The following is a 19930-nucleotide window of genomic DNA, read 5'->3' as shown; positions in this document are numbered from 1 at the left end:
AACTTTTTAAAATATAATTTGGTCATTCTAGATTCTTTGAAGTTTCAAATTGTGACCAGCCCATATCATGAATTTTCAACTTTTCAAGTTATGGCCTGCCCAACTAACTTCAATGGGAATGTTCATTTCCCAAAGGATGTGTAATTTGCTATATATCTTTTACATGGAATTTTAACCCAGGGTTGTTACATTTATATTATGCCTCCTAAATGGCTAAAGTCAGCCTCCTATTATTAAAGTTAGCGAGACCCCTTGGAGGCACCCTTTCGACCCGCTTAGAAGACTATATAAAGGAGACCACTTCTCCTCATTTGGCACATTGACTTGTGATGTGATTTTCTCTGTTCTAGCGAAGGAAGGAGATGGAGGATGTTGTATTTCAAAAGGGAAGCTTAGCACTTGTGGATGCTCTTAATTTTTGGTTAGATGTTATCTTGATGTCTTATTTCTAGATGTATTGATGAACATTGAACTCTCTCTCTCATAAGGAAAGATTTTTGGGTTTTCCCCTTGTGGGTTTTGCCTTGGCCTCAAGCCTAATTTTTGTCTCTTGTCTCATTGTTTCATGGTTATTTTCTACTGCTCTTTCATGTTTATTGGTTGAAATTTTCTTCTATATAATTGCTTAATGATAATCTAATTGATCATTGGAACTAGTTATCTGTGGAAGAAAATTGTTTTAGCTTGTTTGCCCTAGAAATATCAACACTCCAGACATTGTATTATCAATGGGTGTATGAATTCATTTGCCTTCTTGCCAGCTGGAGTGAGTTCCAGGTTCTATACTAAGTTTTGAATTGTAACCATTGAATATCAATCTCAATAAAGTTTAGATTTGCCCCAGATATCGATTGTTGTTATTCATCTTATTTTGTTCATGAAATGTTTGACGAAAGTCAGAATTATTTTGTTGAAGGTGTTTTTCCAGAGTTTGCATGTTAACTGATTGTAGAAACTTGAAAGGTGTCAAAGAGAAAGTTTCAAAATTGTGGAAAATTTGCATGAATTTTTGCTTGGGTATATAACAAAATCACTCAGACAAGAAACAAATTGCTAATGTTCTCAAGAACATCAATGTCATCATAATCTAGTCTTATGATAACAATTCATCTCAAGTATCCAGTAATTGCAAGATTCCACAGAAGGTTAATTTGGGATGGTTAGATCATTTCATAGTAAGACAATTTTATATCACACTCAGAAGTTCGTATCGTTTTGTATCATCAAAGAAGACAATTCGAGAATTGAGAAGATGTTATGACCTGACGAGACATTAAAAGATATCAAGCATTGCTTATGATAACAATTCATCTCAAGTTTCCAGTAATTGCAAGATTCCACAAAAGATTAATTTTGGATGGTTAGATCATTTCATAGTAAGACAATTTTATATCACACTCAAAAGTTCATATCGTTTTGTATCATTGAAGAAGACAATTCGAGAATTGAGAAGATGTTATGACCTGACGAGACATTAAAAGATATCAAGCATTGTCATCAATAAGGTTTGAGGACAAAGCTCCTCCAAAGGGGAAGGCAATGTTATGAATAAAATAATATAAAATTTATAAATAATAATAATAATAATTACGGGTGGCAGGAGCGTGAGGGGTGATATTTTGCCCTGATGAACAAGATGCGATCAAATACAATTAGGGATTAGGTTCAACCACTAATAATAAGACAGAATTTCTAGCACTATGGAAAGGTTTGGATATTCCCCAGAATCATGGCATCAAGGAAATTTTTTTCCTTGGGGACTCTATGCTAATGATCAGGACGTTCTCAAATTCCAATCATGTAGTGAATCACTTGAGCTCTACAAGATGAAAAGGATCAATCTTCAATTAAAATAATTTGAAAAAAAATCCCTATTCCATGTTTTGCATCATCTAAACTGCGAGGTTGACGGAATGGTGAACCAGGAAATGGAATTAGCGGTTGGCAACCTCGAATTGAACAGAAACAAGGGATTTTCTCCCATTCCATAGCAGAATGAATACAATCTGGAGATTCGGGCCAACAATGATGGCATAGACATGCCCCCTACCTTCGATTAATAATTCCTCACATGCCAGACAAGTGGGCAGAGGGAGGCATTAAGAATCCACTTGGACGAAGCCTGGTAGTACATGGTACCTTGATGAGATCTCCATTACCTCCCAAGTGCCTTGTGGCTATAACTCTGGACAGTTGGGTAAATTCCATCCCTAGGATGATGGCATTCCATTCGCCAATATTAATGGTGAATTGATGGAGGCAATTTTCACCCTGCGCCATTGCAAATTGGTTGGAAGGAATATTAATGCGACGCCTTGGGCAATACAAATTCTTGATCAGCATGAAGATTGATGAATTGCAGGCATTAATGGTGGCAGGGGAGAGCAATCGAGGGTGTCGGGAAAATGATGGCCTATTTATGCCGACTACATCACATATAGGGGCACTTGTATTCCTGCCTTCTGAGTGTTCTTCTTGCAATTGTGTCCTATTGAAAGGCCTGGTGATGGCATCGACGGGAGGGCAGCCACTATAGGCTAAGCAGGAGTGGTGGAAGAAGTTTGTGGAATTCTTGTTCGAATTGCTCATGGGGGGGATAGATCTCCTCTCGCCCAGAGTTGAGATGTCAAAGTGGGACAGGGCAGCCAATGCGGAACGCACTGATGCCAAGTTGGAAAGTATGGAGGCGAGGATGGATAGGAACGTAATTAAGATGGAAGCTGACCTCCTGCCTAGTAATTTTGAGCTCGTTTGTGGCAGCTTATTTGAAGAAACCTACGAGATTATGGCTGCAATGTCAGACCCCGATCCCACTGAGCAGCAAAGGGCCTTCGATGACGGCGCAGCTGGTGTAGGGACAAGTAAAGGGAAAGAAGCCATCATCGAGGAATTCGGTCCATCAAAGACTGATTAACTATGTTCGTTTATGTATTACAAATATATTTTGCTTTTGGGACAATTTTGCAGGTCAAATGGGAAATATCAATGTAAAATCTTAGCTCATAGGGCCTGTCAAGGTAAGAAAGTTTTACTCTGGTTGTATTGGAGTATCGAAGCAACTGATACTACTAAAGCAAGTTTTGCCATTTTTTATGTAAACAGTTCTAGTGTGTAATCTAGGTTTTATAATAGAAAGTAATTGTTTCATTAAAAAAAATCATAATAATAATTAATTAAATAATAATTAGTCATTGAAGAGACATGTCTCTAAAGACATGACCAGTCATGAAGGGGCACCTGCCTAGGCATACAAGCAGGCCCTCATTTGTAACCACATCATCTCATATGAATTCTTTTATATACCATTCAATATATATATCTATCCATAATGGATGTCTTCATATTCCAAGTGTTATGGAGGTTTTAATTCATGTGTGTACGAACTTTATTCGTAACATGCTCCATAAAGAAGGTAAGAAGTAAAGCATTTTTAATTTTCTACTTATAGTCATTAGTTATGGGATTTGGTTTTGGAATTTCCTTATAACTATTTCCAAAAGGTCATGATATGAAATTTGCACCATTTTTTGTTTCTAGGTGGGATAATTTTTGCCATTTAATTTATGTAGCGCATGCATCATGAAATTATTAATATTGGCCATATTTGTTTTCCTATATCTACACAAAAATCTTCCTATAAGTTCAATATAATTTGGAAAACCTTTATACCTCCAAAAAAAAAATCCTTACAACCCTTAGAACAAAATAAGAGACCCTGATAACTCCTATTAGATTTATAATTCTGAACTGGTTCTGAAAAACAGAGTCTGACAAATAGTTCAACAATTGCAGAGAATTTGAATAACTTATAGATGCAGAATATTTCCTTCAGATTACCCCAAAAAATCCAGATGACTGTGTAGTGTGTACCTTCTGCTGTAATTGCTGTGCTGTCTCTATGAAATCACTGATCTGCTGCTGCTGTATGAATCACAGCTGTCACCGCTGGACAAATTACAGTCGTCATATTTTGCATTAATTTTCCACCACCACATGAATTCGAATTGTCAAATTATTGAGCCATCACTGTATGAATTACAGCCACTATACTCCATGCATTAATTTGCCTTCAATTTGAACTTGTCTCTTTCTCCATGTCTGTGACTGTGACAAACCTTTTCTTGGCATGAATCTTTGAAATTTCCCTATGCCACAATCAACATGACTTTAATACCATGTTAAATATATGCAAGAGACAAGCAATTGAGACTAAATGAGAGATAAGTATTATATATCAATGTGCTACTAAATTACTTGTGGTGTTATATATCTAGCAAGTTCCATTATTCCTGTTAAGTACCAATCAACTAATTTCATGAATACATTAACATAAACATCATTTATTATATATAATTTGTTTCACTTTATGACATTATTACTTTTGTATGTAACATTTGTTACTAACTTACTCCTGAATAAACATTACAATGGCTAACTCATCTTCAACGCTTAATGTTACAAGGTAAATAGATGGGATGGTAATATTCTTTGTGCTCTGTAAATAATAGTGACTCTGAATGATTATGATATACATTACACTGTTGACAGGTTCCGCAAGGTGCCTTTGCAGCATTATCAAAGCTTCGTGTTTTTGATTTCAGTGGCATCTCAGCTTCATTACCAGAACCTCCTACATTATCTGATATGCCAGAGTTGCAAGAGTTATATTTAAGGTCCAGTTCATTGTTGTTCCAGCTCATTTCAAAAATTTGGCTGAAATAAAACTCAAATGTCTAATTATATGTGCAATTCATGTTTCTGCTTGTTTATATTAATTTGGTTTATTTCAAAATCCAGGCGGATGCGTTTGAGAGAAGTGCCTTTTGATTTAATGAACTTACGTCAACTGCGTATCCTTGATCTAAGCCAGAACTCTCTTTCTGCAGTTCCAGAGGTACACAAATTTACGCAATTGCATATAATACATCTAGGATATTTACGTATCTACATAAAAATATTGTTAGTATAATGTTTGATTGTACATTGTTCCTAATACATGGTATGCATCTGTCACCAGCAATTGCATATCAATTTTTTTTAATGTTTATAATTGTTTGGCAGAGTTTGCAGCATTTAACATGCCTTGAAGAACTTGATTTATCTGACAACAACATTTCAATGCTTCCACCAGAGCTGGTTACTTTTTTGTCCTAATCCCTCCTTTTTTTTTTCCGTAGAAAAAAAAAACCTGTAATTTTTATTAAGAAAATACAAATTATATTGTGTAGACACACATGCAGTAAACTTCTAATCCCTCCTGTGTAGCCTTGTATATTTTATTTTCTCTATGTTCTTTTTATATTACTAAGAGAAATTTCCCATGAAAGTTAAGAACAAGTATTGTTAGTGGACAATATCAATAGCAATTATTATATTCAGAATTTTAAAGTACTTCTAAATTTTCAAAATGACCACTCAGTCTTACATCCATCTCAAAGGTTGTTTTTCAATGTGATGTATGTCTGAAATTTATGCTATTTTACTCTCTTTTGGAAAAATGCCTTACGTTCAAAGGAATATTTACATAAATCAGAGTATGTACAAGAAGGAACAAAATTCAAAAACTATTCATTAGCACTACTAGAACTGATCCTCAGGAAAAAGCACTACTAGAACTGAAGTCAAATTAGAATATCAAAAGCATCTACAACCTCGGCATCTCTAATAAGGAGAGATCCCTTACCCTGAAGCTGAGTACATACCTCTTCACACCATATCCTTCATAATGGTGTAATAAAACTAACACCATTGTCAAAAATACATCTTAATGCCCAGATAGATAACAAAGTAGTGACTCTGAGACAGTTCCAAGGGCTCATAAAAAGAGTCAACTTTGTGAACACTGGAGTAACTGAACAGTGCAGCCCTCCAATGAATAGAACCTTGGAAAATACAGGGTACTTGTGTCTGAACCTGCAAGCAACAGCCTTTGGCTATTTGTAGTATCCCTTATCAGAGATATCCCTCAAACACAAGCAAACTCCAACCCAAGAAATAACAGTAGTGCAACATACAATAATGTATACATGGAATATAAGCAGATACTCGAGAAATGTGAGAGAAATGCTAAGCCATTTTATTATACTGAGTAATGGAAAGAGTACAAGAGGTGATCAGAAAGATAGCACCTCGACTTACACAAGGCAAGTGAAGAAATACACTCAAAATGGTAAGGAAATGGCCTCTCTCTAAACTGCGTCCAAACTGTCAGAGAACTGTTGTGCTGCTGCTACTGTTGGAATCAAATGAGGATTTGGGGCTGTTCCCCTCCTCAGAAAACATTGAAACTTTGGAACCAGCCTCTGCCCAATAAACCCAGAAAAGCCCAGAAGCTTTTCTAAAATCGCTGACCCCCGAAAATCACCCCCTTGGGGATCTATGCAATCCCTCAAGGTTCTATGCTGCCCCTGAAGAGAATCCTCCAAAACGCCACCCGAAATTCTACCAAAATTCTCCAATATGCAAAGGCTGATCCCTTGCTCAATCTCCCAGCTCAAATCTTCCACATAAACCCAATCCAGAGCTCCTACCAAAAGAAATTGTTTCCTCCCCTCTCAAGACTGCACAGTCATCAAAATACTCTGCTCCTCAACTCCAGAAATTGCTTCTCCTGCAAAATACTGATGAAACTACCTTGCCCGAGCAGGCACTCGAAGTCCCCCGGGGCTAAGCGTGAGATCTCCGAACGGAGACACTCAATGCACTAAATAGTGCTGCAGATAGGCTAAACAGCCAGCGTGCTCTAACTCGAAGTGACTAGCTCAAATGCAACATAATCAAATGCCAAAACGAGGAGGCTCCTCTCTCCTTTATAGTGTTGGCCTCTCTCAAAACCCTAAGGCCCACCTCCTCCAACGTAGCCTCTCTCTTGCCACGTGCTCCTTCTCCATCTACGCAGTTCCTCCAAGTCTCTACGTGGGCACCTTTCTCTACGTGGTCCTTTGGCCCCCTTGGCTCCCCTTTTAAGTTACAACATTGTGCTACTAGGGAGTGACTTTATTCAAAAAGTGAGTTATGTCCCCGTTTCCTCACCTTTTTATTTATAAATAACTATAGAAGGCAAAATTGAGCAAAATCGAATATTCCAATTAGCCATGGCTAATTAGGAATATTACAGTCTCCCCTGGCAAAATGTCGCTTTCCCTCAAGCAACTGAAGTGATGGATGCTGCAAAATTTTCTCACTCTCCCAAGTGGCATCCTCATCCGATAAATTCTTCCACCTCACCAAGAATTCCCGGACCATCCTGCTCTGCAACTGCCTCTCCCTGGTATCAATAATAACCTCTGGCTGCAACACCAAATGCCTCTTATCATCCGTGGGTGGTAGCTCATTTGTCACTGTCACCTGCTGCCCCAATGCCTTTTTCAGGCATGATACATTAAAAACGTTATGAATCTTGCTACCTTGGCAGCTCCAATTCATACGCAACCTGTCCAATCATGCGTATCACCCTATATGGCCCATAAAAGCGGGGCTTGAGCTTATTAGCTCCCTTCTGCTTCAGTGACGACTGTCGATATGGCTGTAATCGTAGGTAGACCAAGTCCCCTACCTCAGACTGTCTCTCCACCCGACCCCTATCAGCATACAGCTTCTGTTGGTTCTGCGTTGTAGCCATATTATCCTTGAGAGCTTGGAGGATATCCTGACTCTCTTCGATCCAAATCTTGGCTCTCGGAGCCTTGCTAGCACCAAACATCACATCAGCAAAAGATAAAGGATGATATCCATACAAAGCATAGAATGGTGACATACCAATGGACATGTGACGTGTAGTGTTGTAGAAGTACTCCCCCAGATGCAGCCACTTCAGCCATGTTCATTGCTGCCCACTGACATAGTTATGCAAGTAGTCCTCCAGCCACTTGTTAACTATCTCTGTTTGGCTGTCCATCTGTGGATGATAACTGGTACTCGGTGTCAACTCCGTCCCCACCAACCGGAAAAGATCCTGCCAAAACCCGCCCATGAAACGGCTGTCCCTGTCACTAATGATGGTCTTAGGAAGACCATGTAGCCTGAAGACCTCTCTGAAGAACAACTCGGCCACCTGCATTGCTGTGTAGTGTGCGAATATGGCGAAAAAGTGTGCATACTTTGTCAGTCGATCAACAACGACAAAGATACATTCCTTGCCCTGCACCATGGGCAACCCTGTGATGAAGTCCATCGAAATACTCTCCCATTTCCCCTCCGGAATGGGAAGAGGCTGCAATAATCCTGCAGGATGGCTCATCTCCCCCTTGTTCCTCTAGCAATGTCGCACTCCCGGATATGCTGGAGTACATCCTCCTTGAGGCCCTTCCATGAGAACCTCTCTCTAATGGCCCTGTAGGTTTTGGTAAACTCCTGATGGTCGGCCAATGGTGAATCATGTGATGCCTGAAGTATCTTCTTCTTGGGCTAAGATCCCTCAGTCAAGAAGATCCTGTCCCTATAGTAGATGATCTCATCAATTACCGTGTACCTGTCATCTGCCACCTGCCCATCTAGAACCTCACATGCAAATCTGTCCTTGGAGTACTCTAGTAAGAGTCGAGTGCTCCAGTCTATGTCCAAGCTTATAAGAGACAATGTGGCTGGTCTACGTGAAAGGGCATCTGCTACCACGTTGTTCTTACCCTTGACATACTCAATGTCAAAGTCATACGTTTGGATCTTACTAATCCACTTCTGCTGCCTCTCCTGTAGCTGTTTCTGCTCCAAAAAGAACTTGAGGTTGTTGTGATCAGTCCTCACCCTGAACCTGTTACCCACTAAATACTGCCGGAATTTGGCCAATGCATGCATAATGGCCAGCATCTCCTTGTCGTATATAGAATACAACCTCTCATGCGGAAGGAGCTTCCGGCTCTCAAAGGCTATAGGGTGACCTCCCTGCATCAACACTGCGTCGATCCCCTCTCCCGACGCATCACACTCCAAAACAAATGGCTGCGAAAAATCCGGCAATGCAAGCACTGGGCAACGGCTCATAACCTCCTTGAGCATGTCAAAGGCTCGTTGCACTGTATCCGTCTAACTGAATGCCCCCTTCCTCGTCAGATTTGTCAGGGGTGCAGCAAGCTGTGAGAAAATCTTGACGAACTTCGGGTAGTAAGTACAAATGCCAATGAATCCCCGAAGTTCTGTCACGTTCCTCGGCTTCGGCCAATCTCTGATGGCCCTGATCTTCCCCTCGTGGACTCTCACTCCGTCCACCCCTATGATGTGTCCCAAGTACAACATCTTCGTCAACCCAAACTCACACTTGGAGAGCTTGGCATAGAACTACTGCTCCTCCAAGATGCGCAACACTGTCTCAATGTGTTGGAGATGCTCCTCCCAAGTCTTGTTGTAAATGAGAATATCATCAAAGAACACCAACACAAACTTCCTTAAGTGACTGCGGAAGATGTGATTCATGCAGGACTAGAATGTAGCTGGGGCGTTGGTTAGCCCCAAGGGCATCACCAAAAACCTGAAGTGCCCATAGTGACACCTGAAGGTGGTCTTGGGAATGTCTTGCTCCCTCACGCGAATCTGATGGTACCCAGATCTCAAATCAATCTTTGAGAAGAACCATGCTCCTCTCAACTCATCCATCAACTCATCGATCATGGGTATGGGGTACCTGTTCTTCAGGGTCTTCTTGTTCAAGGCCCTGTAGTCAATGCACATCCTCAATGTGTCGTCCTTCTTCTTCACCAACACCACAGAAGAAGCAAAAGGACTTGTCCTTGGCCGAATGTGCCCAAGAGCCAACAACTTCTGAATGGCCCTCTCAATCTCATCCCGATAGGCCTTAGGATGCCTATAGTGGGTAGTAATCACTGCCTGTATGCCCTGCTCAAGCTCAATGGTGTGCTCAAACCCCCAGTCCGGTGGCTATCCTGATGGAATCTCCCCAAACACTGTGGCATACTGGTCAAGGATGGACTGTATATCTGGGTGCACCGTTTGCCCTGTAGTCCCTGCCTCTGATGCACACAGCTCCACTGCCCACTCTACATCTCCCTTCCGGAAGACTGACTCCATCCAATGAGCCGAAACAATCTAAGGCGGATATGTGTGTTGTCCTTGTATCTTCTCATGCCTCCCTGTCTTCTCATCATCCCACTCCATCTCTAGGGCCTTCCAATCTGTCGTGACCTTCCTTAGAGTGATAAGCCACTGAACACCCAGTATCATGTTGGTGTCCGGAATATTGACCACGAAAAAGTGGTCAGTCAATGTGTAGGTGCCCATCATCACTGATAACTCTGGGACATAACGAACACACACCATGGTCTGATCTCCTGGAACCAAAACTGAAAAGCCATCGAAGCTCTCTGTCTGTATACCTCTCCGCTTAACCATCTGTGCATCGATGAAGTTGTGGGTTGCCCCACTGTCAACCAAAACTGATACTCGTTGGCCACGTACTGTCCCCCGTATGCGCAGTGTCAAATAATTGGGTACTCCTCGCAATGCTGCAAGGGCCCCTCCGGTAGGTACAAAAGCTGCACCACCTGCTGCTGCTGGTGGAGGTGGTAAAGGATCCTGCGCGGCATGACTCTCTCCTACCTCCACATCATCCTCCTCATCCTCTTCCCTGCTGCTCTCGGAGAAGACCTCAATAAAATGTGCTTTGCCAGTAGCACATCTATGTCCCGATGCCCACGGCTCCTGACAGGTAAAGCACAACCACTTCTTCCTCAGCTCCCTTCTGGCATCATCATCAATCTGTGCTCATCCTGGATTCCCCTTTGGAGGCGGAATCCTCACATCCTTCCCCTTAGGCTGGAAAGCCGATCTCTGGGGGTAAGGTGTCCGGGTCCTGGGTAAGGCATCCTGTAAGTCCCGAGTCCTACTAATAGCATCCTGGAGTGTGGTTGATCTAGTGGATCTGACTAGACCCCGAAGTGGCTCTGCTAACCCCTCAACAAACATGTAGATCCTCCATGCCACGAATAGATCTGGCACCATCACTGAAACCCTCAAGAAGTCTGCAATGTAGGTCTCTGGGTTCTCGGTTTTTTTGAGCCTCGTCAGCTCAACAAAGTGTTGTTCCGGATCCCCCTGGTCAAACCTCTCTATCAATCTCCTGGTGAACTTGGCATATGTCGTCACTGTGGAGTGTCCGAGTGTAACCATCCCATGGAACCACCAGTCCTGGGCCTCACCATCCAAATGTAATGTCGCCACCTTGATGGCCTCTGTCTCCGACATCTAATTAAGATGGAAATAGATGTCCAGCTTCTCCACCCAAGACTTTGTCGAATTGTTTGATGAGCCATCAAACGTAGGCAAGTGGAATCTACTAGCTGTGCGATGGGTGTCTCCATCATGATAATGTCGGTATCCTCTGTGATGGTCGCGGGGTCTACTATCCCATTAGAGCTTAACAAAGTCTTTGAATGAGAGAGCATCCCTGAACTCCTACCCATAGGCCTGGTAGTCTGCAAAATAATCGCCCATATGACCAGGGTCTGCCTCGTGCTGGGCTCTAGCCCCCGTGTCTGCTCCTAGGAAAGTGGGCATGGTAAAACATGTAGGGGCATGTGAGGCCATTCCCTGAGTAGTATCACGCTGAGTGGCACCCTGCTTTGGCAAATTGTGGGATGTACCCGATCCCTCACCAACCTGGAAAACCCGTGGGTTCTCATGCTGTCTAGCCTCCACCGCCGTGAATCTCTGCCCCATCACCTCGATCTGCCTCGACAGATCCTGCACTGATTTGAGGAGCATGTCCGCAAATCTCTTCCCGTCCTCATCTGCCATCGGATCCTCCTGCTCTGCGTCCACCACAAGCTCCTCCTGTTCTGTGTTCACCACAGGCTCCTCCTATTCTGTGTCCACCACTCGAACACAGTCTCCCTCTCCGTAGGTGTTCTCCAACCTACACTTAATATCTTTGTATTTCCTACCTCTGTAACAGATGTAGGGCTTCTCCCTCGGTGTCATAGAATGCTAGCTCCACAGGCTGAGCTAGATCTATGCTTTGATACCACTGTAGTATCCCTTATCAAAGATATCCCTCAAACACAAGCAAACTCCAACCCGAGAAATAACAGTAGTGCAACATACAATAATGTATACATGGAATATAAGCAAATACTCGATAAATGCAGAGAGAAATGCTAAGCCATATTATTATACTGAGTAATGGAAAGAGTACAAGAGGTGATCAGAAAGATAGCACCTCGACTTACACAAGGCAAGTGAAGAAATACACTCAGAATGGTAAGGAAATGGCCTCTCTCTGAACTGCGTCCAAACTGCCGAAGAACTGTTGTGTTGCTGCTACTGCTGGAATCAAATGAGGATTTGGGGCTATTCTCCTCCTCAGAAAATGTTGAAACTATGGAATCAGTCTCTCCTCAATAAACCCAGAAAAGCCCAGAAAGCTTTTCTAAAATAGCTGACCCCCGAAAATCACCCCCTTGGGGATCTACGCAATCCCTCAAGGTTTTGCGCTGCCCCTGAAGAGAATCCTCCAAAACTCTACCCAAAACTCTGCCAAAATCCTCCAATATGCAAGGGCTGATCCCTTGCTCAATCTCCCAGCTCAAATCCTCCACATAAACCCAATCTGGAGCTCCTACCAAAAGAAACTGCGTCCTCCCCTCTCAAGACTGCACAGTCATCAAAATACTCAGCTCCTCCTCAACTCCAGAAATCGCTCCTCCTGCAAAATACTGATGAAACTACCTTGCCCGAGCAGGCACTCGAAGCCCCCCGGGGCTAAGGGTGAGATCTCCGAACGGAGACACTCGATGCACTAAATAGTGCTGCAGACAAGCTAAACAGCCAGCATGCTCTAAGTCAAAGTGACTAGCTCAAATGCAACATAATCGAATGCCAAAATGAGGAGGCTGCTAATGAGCCCCAAATTTGGTAACTTGTTGGGCTCATTTAGCCTAATTATCCTTGTTCCGTCCTTGTTCAATCCTTCATTTTTCATAGCTTATGCATTATTTTTCAGTATGTTTATGTCATTTGTACGAATAAGGGTAGTCACTCTTCCTAGGTGGCTAACATGTACTCATTTCAGGTTTTTTGACACATGTTGGAGCAAAACTGAGCAATCATGGACTAGAAGACAGCCAAGCTTGAGGTGAGGATTCGTAGGGGGGTTGTCTATGGCATTAAATAGCCCTTCCTCGGGATCTTCACCTCCAACTCTGAGCTCCAAAGGCCACCAAAACCGGATCTAGAAGGCAGCCAAGCAGATTTTGGAAGGGGCTGTCTACTCACAGTTTGGACAGCCAAGTCCCATAGATTTAGGAGGCCAGCTAGGGCCCTCGTGGTGTATAAATGTTAAGGCCTCAGCCTTTGTAAGGGACTTTTGAAACCATTGCATATTCTGCACTACAGTGTTGTTAGCTTTACTTTGTTCTCTTGTAGCCATTTTGGCATAACTCTTGACTTATGACTATTTTTTGATAATGAGAAGCAGTCCGATTTTATATCAACTCTGAGTTTTCTATAGGAGCCATAGCTCTCAGGGTTGGGCCCAACCTGAGAGCCTAGGGCTTCTTTTTTGTACTGTTACCTTTCCCTTATGCATTGTTGTTTTCCTTTTATGCATTTGAAACGTATTTCTGTTGAGCAGATTTAGTTGTGTTGGTTAAATAGGTCACTGTTTATGAATAGAATTGCTTCAGATGTTTAAAATAGATTGGTAGGATAATAACAGGAAAAAATCTCCAAGAAAAGGGTCAACAACACTCTTAGTTTCACCTCATCCTTATTGGATCAGGGGCTGGAATTGAAGAAACAGTGCTGCCCCAACAAAAACACTAGTTTTCTTGACCATGCAATCCTTAGTGTACTGTTTTCATTTGCAGAAGTTAGTTATGGGTTCATATCTCTTAAATGTTTCTTTGCATGATAGATGTACATGGTTTTCTATCTAAATAAAGTTGTTGTTCATTCGTTTTATTGACAGTTATATTAGATTAGCTAGGACTTTGATTATTTGTAAGACTTTGTTGATTCGGTTAAATGTACACCGTGCAAGGCATCTCTACCACTCTCTCATCTGCCTAAGCTTCATCAGAGCCAGCTATTCCATCTCCTAGCTAGGTTCCTCGTCTCACACATGTCCTTTTGCCCACGTAACCCTACCTTCTTGCTCCATCATTGTCTTAGCCTTCTTTAAGCCAAGTCAGCCTTCTACACCGTCTCACCACTCCATCCACCAGTCCCTGGGTCACTCCAGGCCCCTATCCTACCTCCCTATCCATTCATGCATCTTCCCTCACTCACCCATCCTCTAAAATCCACTTTTTAAACATCCTGTAGAAATTTCTGAACATCCTATAGAAATCCCTGAACATCTTGTAGAACCCCTGTAGACTTCCTGTAGAAGCTCACAAATGAGGTTGCTTGATAGCCAAACTTTGTGAAACTCTATGGAAGGGTGTTAGGGACTCCTTAGACCCTCTTTGAACCTTCCCAACCTTTTCCAAGCATTTCTCCTCTGTGATCCACCCCTGCATAGTAAAAGGCCAGTTAAAAGCACATGCATGATAATTCTAATAACTTATTCAAAAATACAAAAAGATGTTTTCTTCAGGTAGAGGTAGTCTAGACACATGTATTTTACCTTCATAGAAGTAATGGCATCCCTTCCAATAGTTTGCATTTTCTCCTTTGCATCAGTAGGACTAGCTGGTAGAATTAGGGTTTGCGTTACTTTTTGGCTTTCAGTTTCTTCCCGCAAGTAGATTAGCTTCCTTTGAGTTAGCTTTCATCCATCAGTTAAAAAGCTTCTTCTAAGAGCTCATAGAAGTTGGCTTAAGCCCCTAGCGGACTTGTGCCAACTGACCAAGTGACAGCTGCGGCAAGAGCTAGTACTTGTGCATACAACACCGTCGCTTCCAAGTTTGTTACGAACTACTGGGTTGATAAAAGTAAAGAAGGGAGTCCCAGGAGTTGCAGCATTATTGCTGCAATACTGGAGCCCACCATCTTTTTGGCGCCGTTGCCGAGGAAGCGTCAGAGTATTGGTGATTGTTGCTTTTCTTCTATTTTCTCCTACAACCTTCTGCTAAGTAGTTTATTTCATTTCATTTCCGCAAAAGTAGAGTAGATATTTCCTGCTTTCATAGATTAGCATTTCAATTCCACAATTTCAATTCTGCAAGTGTAGATTAGCGTTTCAATTCAGCAAGCGTAGACTAGCATTTAATTCCTGCAATTTCATTTGAGCAAGATAGATTAGTCCTTGCGTGCTTTCATTTCAATTCCGCATTTTCATTTCAGCAGGATAGTTAGTTGCAGTTCAATCTATTTTAGTTTTGCAGGTACTAGAAAAAAAAAGAATCAATCAAAAGTCTTTCCATTTCATGCCTCGTAGGAACAGAGATAAAACCGGCAAATTCTTACCCAACACCCCCACCACATCACTGAGTCAACCTTCTCTCTTCTCTGGTGACAGTGAGCCAGAAGAACCTATAGGTGAACTTCCTGAGATATATGAAGATCCTATAACAGAAGAAGAGTTAGAGAACACTCCATCTGAAGCCATGGCTGAAAACTAAAACGATAGAAGAGAAGATGAGAGAATAGAAGGTGCCTTTCCCATCCGGGAGACCAATGGAGACATGAAAATGAAAAACATAAGCCCCTCCGCTTTACCTCACTTCCATGGATTGACTACTGAAGACCCTGATACCTTCCTGTTTGAGTTTGTTGTCCTTTATCGAACTTATGACTATGCTGAGGATGAGCAAAAGTTGAAACTCTTTCCCTCTACCCTCAAGGACGCAGCATTACGCTAGTTCATGGGGTTACCTGGAAACAGTATCACCACTTGGGCTCAGATGCAGCAAGCTTTCAATGCCAAATACTGAGACTACTGTAGATCCAAGGAAACTAAGGGAGAAATCTTCCAGATGACCATGGGAAGCGATGAATCTTTAGAAGACTACGAGGAAAGGTTCCAACTCAGTTATAAATGGGCCAGGTGCACACTTGACCCGGAATCTCTGAAGTTGGTTCTACTCCGAGGAGTCCCAGAAGACCTTCTGGACACCCTTAACATGGTGACTGGAGGAGACATCTACCAACTACCTTATGAGGACATAAAGACTGTGTTTAGAAACCATTCTAGGGCGGCCCGGAAGAGAGGTAGGGGGAATCATCTTTCAGCTAGTACCACCTTCTCCAAGCATGAGTTTGCTAACCAGATGGAAGACCTCAAGAGTGAGATGAGACAGACTATTGCCATGCAACTTGATACCTTCCGAATTCAGCAAAAGAAAGAAGCTGAGAGGGCTTTGGCCATTTTTTGTCCTAGATGCACGAGGAAGCATCCCAAGAATGAGTGCCCATTGCACTCAGTAGAGGTATGTTTCGTTTGTGAGGAAGACCACCCCACCAACCAATGCCCTACCTTGCTTGGATTTAAAGCCATGTATCTAGGGGCTAAGGTGGCTACTGAACCTCTCTACTTCCTCAACCAGAGGAGGCCACATGGACCCAGACCTTACCAACAGGGGATGCAAGGGACATCCCAAGCTTATTATAACCCCAACCAATCCGCTCATATACCTTCTTGGGGCCCCCTGCTCATCCTTCCTGGTCCACACCTCCTCCGTGGTCTTATCCATCTCCATACCATACTCAACCTCCTTCTCATTTGTTTCACTCACATGCCCAGCCACAACCTCAGTGGAATGCACCTCAACTGGGGTGGAGGCCCTAGTACAACACTCCTCCCGCCATTTTTCCTCCACCACCGGCTCAACCACAACCATTACCTCCTGCTCCTCCAAGACAACCCCAGATGCCTGCTCAACCCAACAGACAGGCCCAGCAGGTATATATTGGGGAGACAACATGCCCTACCTATGCTGTGGAGATCCAGGAGATCAACCTGCGATCTGGGAAGGTCCTTCCAGAGCGCCAACCTCCTCCCCTAGAGGAGGAAGAGAAACAGGAAAGTGAACCCCAAGCCATTCCACCCTTTCCTGAGCGACTCACAGTAACCACACAACCCAACCCAGAAGAGAATGAGCTTCTAGGAGAACTCAAGCAGTTGTGTGTGAAAATACCACTTCTCCAGGCCATAAAAGATGTACCGATATACAACAAATTGATTAAGGAGAAGTGTTTCAGGCACCCAGGCAGGCGAAAGAGAGATGCCTCAACCATCAATGTCATAGAACAACTGTCTGATCTCATGTTGGGGCAAGTAATCTGTCCAAAGTATTTGGACCCTGGGAGTCCTGTAGTTGATGTCCACATCAATGGCACCATCATACCCCACACCTTGATTGATCTAGGAGCCGCCATTAACGTGATGACCAGGGACACCATGCTTAAGCTCAACCTTAAAAGTTCCTTAAGAAAGACTTCGACAGTGCTGCAATTGGCAGACCGCTCCACCGTGACTCCCGAAGGGATTGTGGAAGATGTCTTGGTCTCTGTTGACTCCTGGGAGTACCCTGCGGACTTTTTGGTCCTTCAGCCAAAGGCAAAACTCATGGGATATCCCCTCATTTTGGGAAGGCCTTAGCTGGCTACTGCGGATGCTTACATCAGCTGTCGAGCAGGAAGCACGACCATCAAAAATGGGCCTATGTCCAAACAGTTGGTCCTATACCCTCCTGCCCAACCTCTGTTAGAACATGACTTACCCCTCTGGTTGGAAGAAGGAGAAGAGGATGAGGTCTACTCTGCACCATTATGCACAGTAGAGGCCACCAGGGGAGGTCGTCAAACCGAGGATGATTTGATTGAGAACTTAATCCAAAATCCTCCCCCTGGTGCACTATCCTTGGAAGAGTTGGTGGAAGATACCCAAGCCAATGCTTTAGTGGACCTATGTGCGACTGATCCGACCACTCCCAAAGTTAAGAATGTGGAGTTTGGCCCTAAAAGAACTTTAAATATCAGCTCCTCTCTCTCTCCCTCTCAGGAAAAGGAGCTATGTAGCCTCTTGACCCACCATTTGGAGGCTTTTGCCTGGAGCTACAAGGAAAAGAAAGGAATCCATCCCTCGGTCTGTACCCATCATATTTACATTAAGGAGGACTGCAAACCAGTCAGGCAACCTCAAAGGAGAATGAATCCAGCCCTTAAGGACATTGTTAAAGAAGAAGTGCAAAAATTGTTGGATGCAGGATTCATCTACCCCATATCGGACAGCGAATGGGTTTCCCCTCTGGTGTTGGTACCCAAGAAAAATGGGAAGTGGAGAATCTGTGTGGACTACAGAGAACTGAACAAAGCCACTAAGAAAGACCACTTCCCTCTGCCTTTCATAGATCAAGTGTTGGATGGACTGGCAGGAAAGAAGTTTTTCTCTTTCCTAGATGGGTTCAGCGGGTATAATCAGATCCAAATTAGCCCGGAGGACCAAGATAAGACCACCTTCACTTGTCCATGGGGTACCTTTGCCTACCGAGTCCTTCCCTTTGGGCTATGCAATGCCCCTGCCACTTTCCAGAGAGCTATATTGAGCATTTTTGCCGAGTTGGTTCATGATTCGGTGGAAATCTATATGGATGACTTTACTCCTTATGGGTCTAGCGTCCAAGAAGCCTTGTCCAACCTGGGAAAAGTTTTAAGCAAGTGCATTGAGATGAACCTGTCCCTCAGCCCTGAAAAATGTGAATTCCTGATGACTGAAGGGACTGTGTTAGGTCATACCATTTCTCGCCAAGGATTACAGGTGGATCCTAATAAAATTGCTATCATCAAAAAGGTTCCACCTCCTCAAAAGGTAAGAGATGTTCGGAGTTTCTTAGGCTTAGCGGGATATTATAGAAGATTCATTAAAGACTTCAGTAAGCTAGCCTCGCCATTGTTTGGCCTCTTAACAAAAGATGTTGAGTTTAAATGGACTGACAATTGTCAGAGGGCTCTGAATGAATTAAAGGATAAGTTGGTGTCCGCCCCAATTTTGAGAGGCCCAAACTGGGCCCTATCTTTCCACATCCACACTGATGCCTCGAACAAAGCCATAGGGGCAGCCTTAGGACAAGTTGAAGAAAAACTTCCATATGCCATATACTTTGTCAGCAAAAACTTATCCAAGGCAGAAATGAATTATACTGTAACTGAGAAAGAGTTCCTGGCCGTGGTCCATTCCCTGAACAAGTTCCGACACTACATCACTGGCTATCAAACATTTGTACATACTGACCATGCTACAATTAGATATTTAATGAATAAGCCTGATGTGAATGCTCGTATTATTAGATGGTTACTTTTGTTGCAGCAGTTTGATTTGACTATCATTGACAAACCAGGTAAAGAAAATGTTGTTGCTGACTTCTTGTCTAAATTGGATTTCCTGCAGGTGAAGAAGGAACAGTGGATGACCAGATGCCAGATGAACATCTGTTTGCTATCTCGGTACTCTCTCCGTGGTTTGCTGATATAGCAAACTATCTGGTCTCGGCACAGTTCCCTTCGCATCTATCCTTAAAGGAGAAGAGCAGAATCGTGAGGAAGAGTGCCTCATTCACTTGGATCGGGGGCAACTTGTTCAAACTTGGCCCCGATCAGATCTTAAGGCGTTGTGTAAGGGAGGAGGAAGTCTTTGACATCCTCCTAACCTGTCAAGATGGGCCTTGTGGAGGACATTTTGCAGCCAAGAGGACTGCCTTCAAAATTCTACAAGCAGGCTACTATTGGCCCACTCTTCATCAAGATGTCAGAAGATATATCAGCCAATGTGACCAATGCCAAAGGATGGGGAAACCGACTCCAAGGGACGAAATGCCTCTCCAACCTCAAGTGACTCTTGAGCCATTTGAGAAGTGGGGTATGGATTTTGTGGGTCCTATCAACCCTCCTTCAAGGCAAAGGTCTTACATCATTGTGTGCACAGACTATCTGACAAAGTGGGCGGAAACCAAGGCAATCAAAGCAGCAACAGAAGAAAAGGTGGTTGAGTTTTTAAGAGAAAACATCTTCTACAAATTTGGCTACCCAAGAGAGTTAGTCA

At 43.1% G+C, this 19930-nt stretch overlaps 1 protein-coding gene across 3 annotated transcripts in view; it reads left to right on the top strand.

The window, feature by feature from the left end:
* LOC149152832 (Leucine-rich repeat (LRR) family protein) overlaps positions 1 to 19930 on the top strand; it is a 519369-nt gene that overhangs the window by 459128 nt on the left and 40311 nt on the right. For all 3 annotated transcript variants that reach the window (XR_016262186.1, XM_089437808.1, XM_089437807.1), the window contains 3 exons: positions 4549 to 4673; positions 4798 to 4894; positions 5062 to 5136. Coding sequence is in view for 2 of the 3 variants with exons in the window: in XM_089437808.1 (XP_089293934.1) it covers positions 4549 to 4673; positions 4798 to 4894; positions 5062 to 5136 (297 nt within the window). In the remaining variant the exon portion in view is untranslated. The remainder of the gene's footprint in view (positions 1 to 4548; positions 4674 to 4797; positions 4895 to 5061; positions 5137 to 19930) is intronic.

Source organism: Pinus tabuliformis, chromosome 9 (genome assembly GCF_031772625.1).
Source record: "Pinus tabuliformis cultivar Carrire ecotype Pingquan chromosome 9, CPIR1, whole genome shotgun sequence".
Taxonomy (NCBI): Eukaryota; Viridiplantae; Streptophyta; class Pinopsida; order Pinales; family Pinaceae; genus Pinus; species Pinus tabuliformis.
Note: the sequence above shows the minus strand (reverse complement) of the source record. Positions and strands in the feature narration are given on the sequence as shown.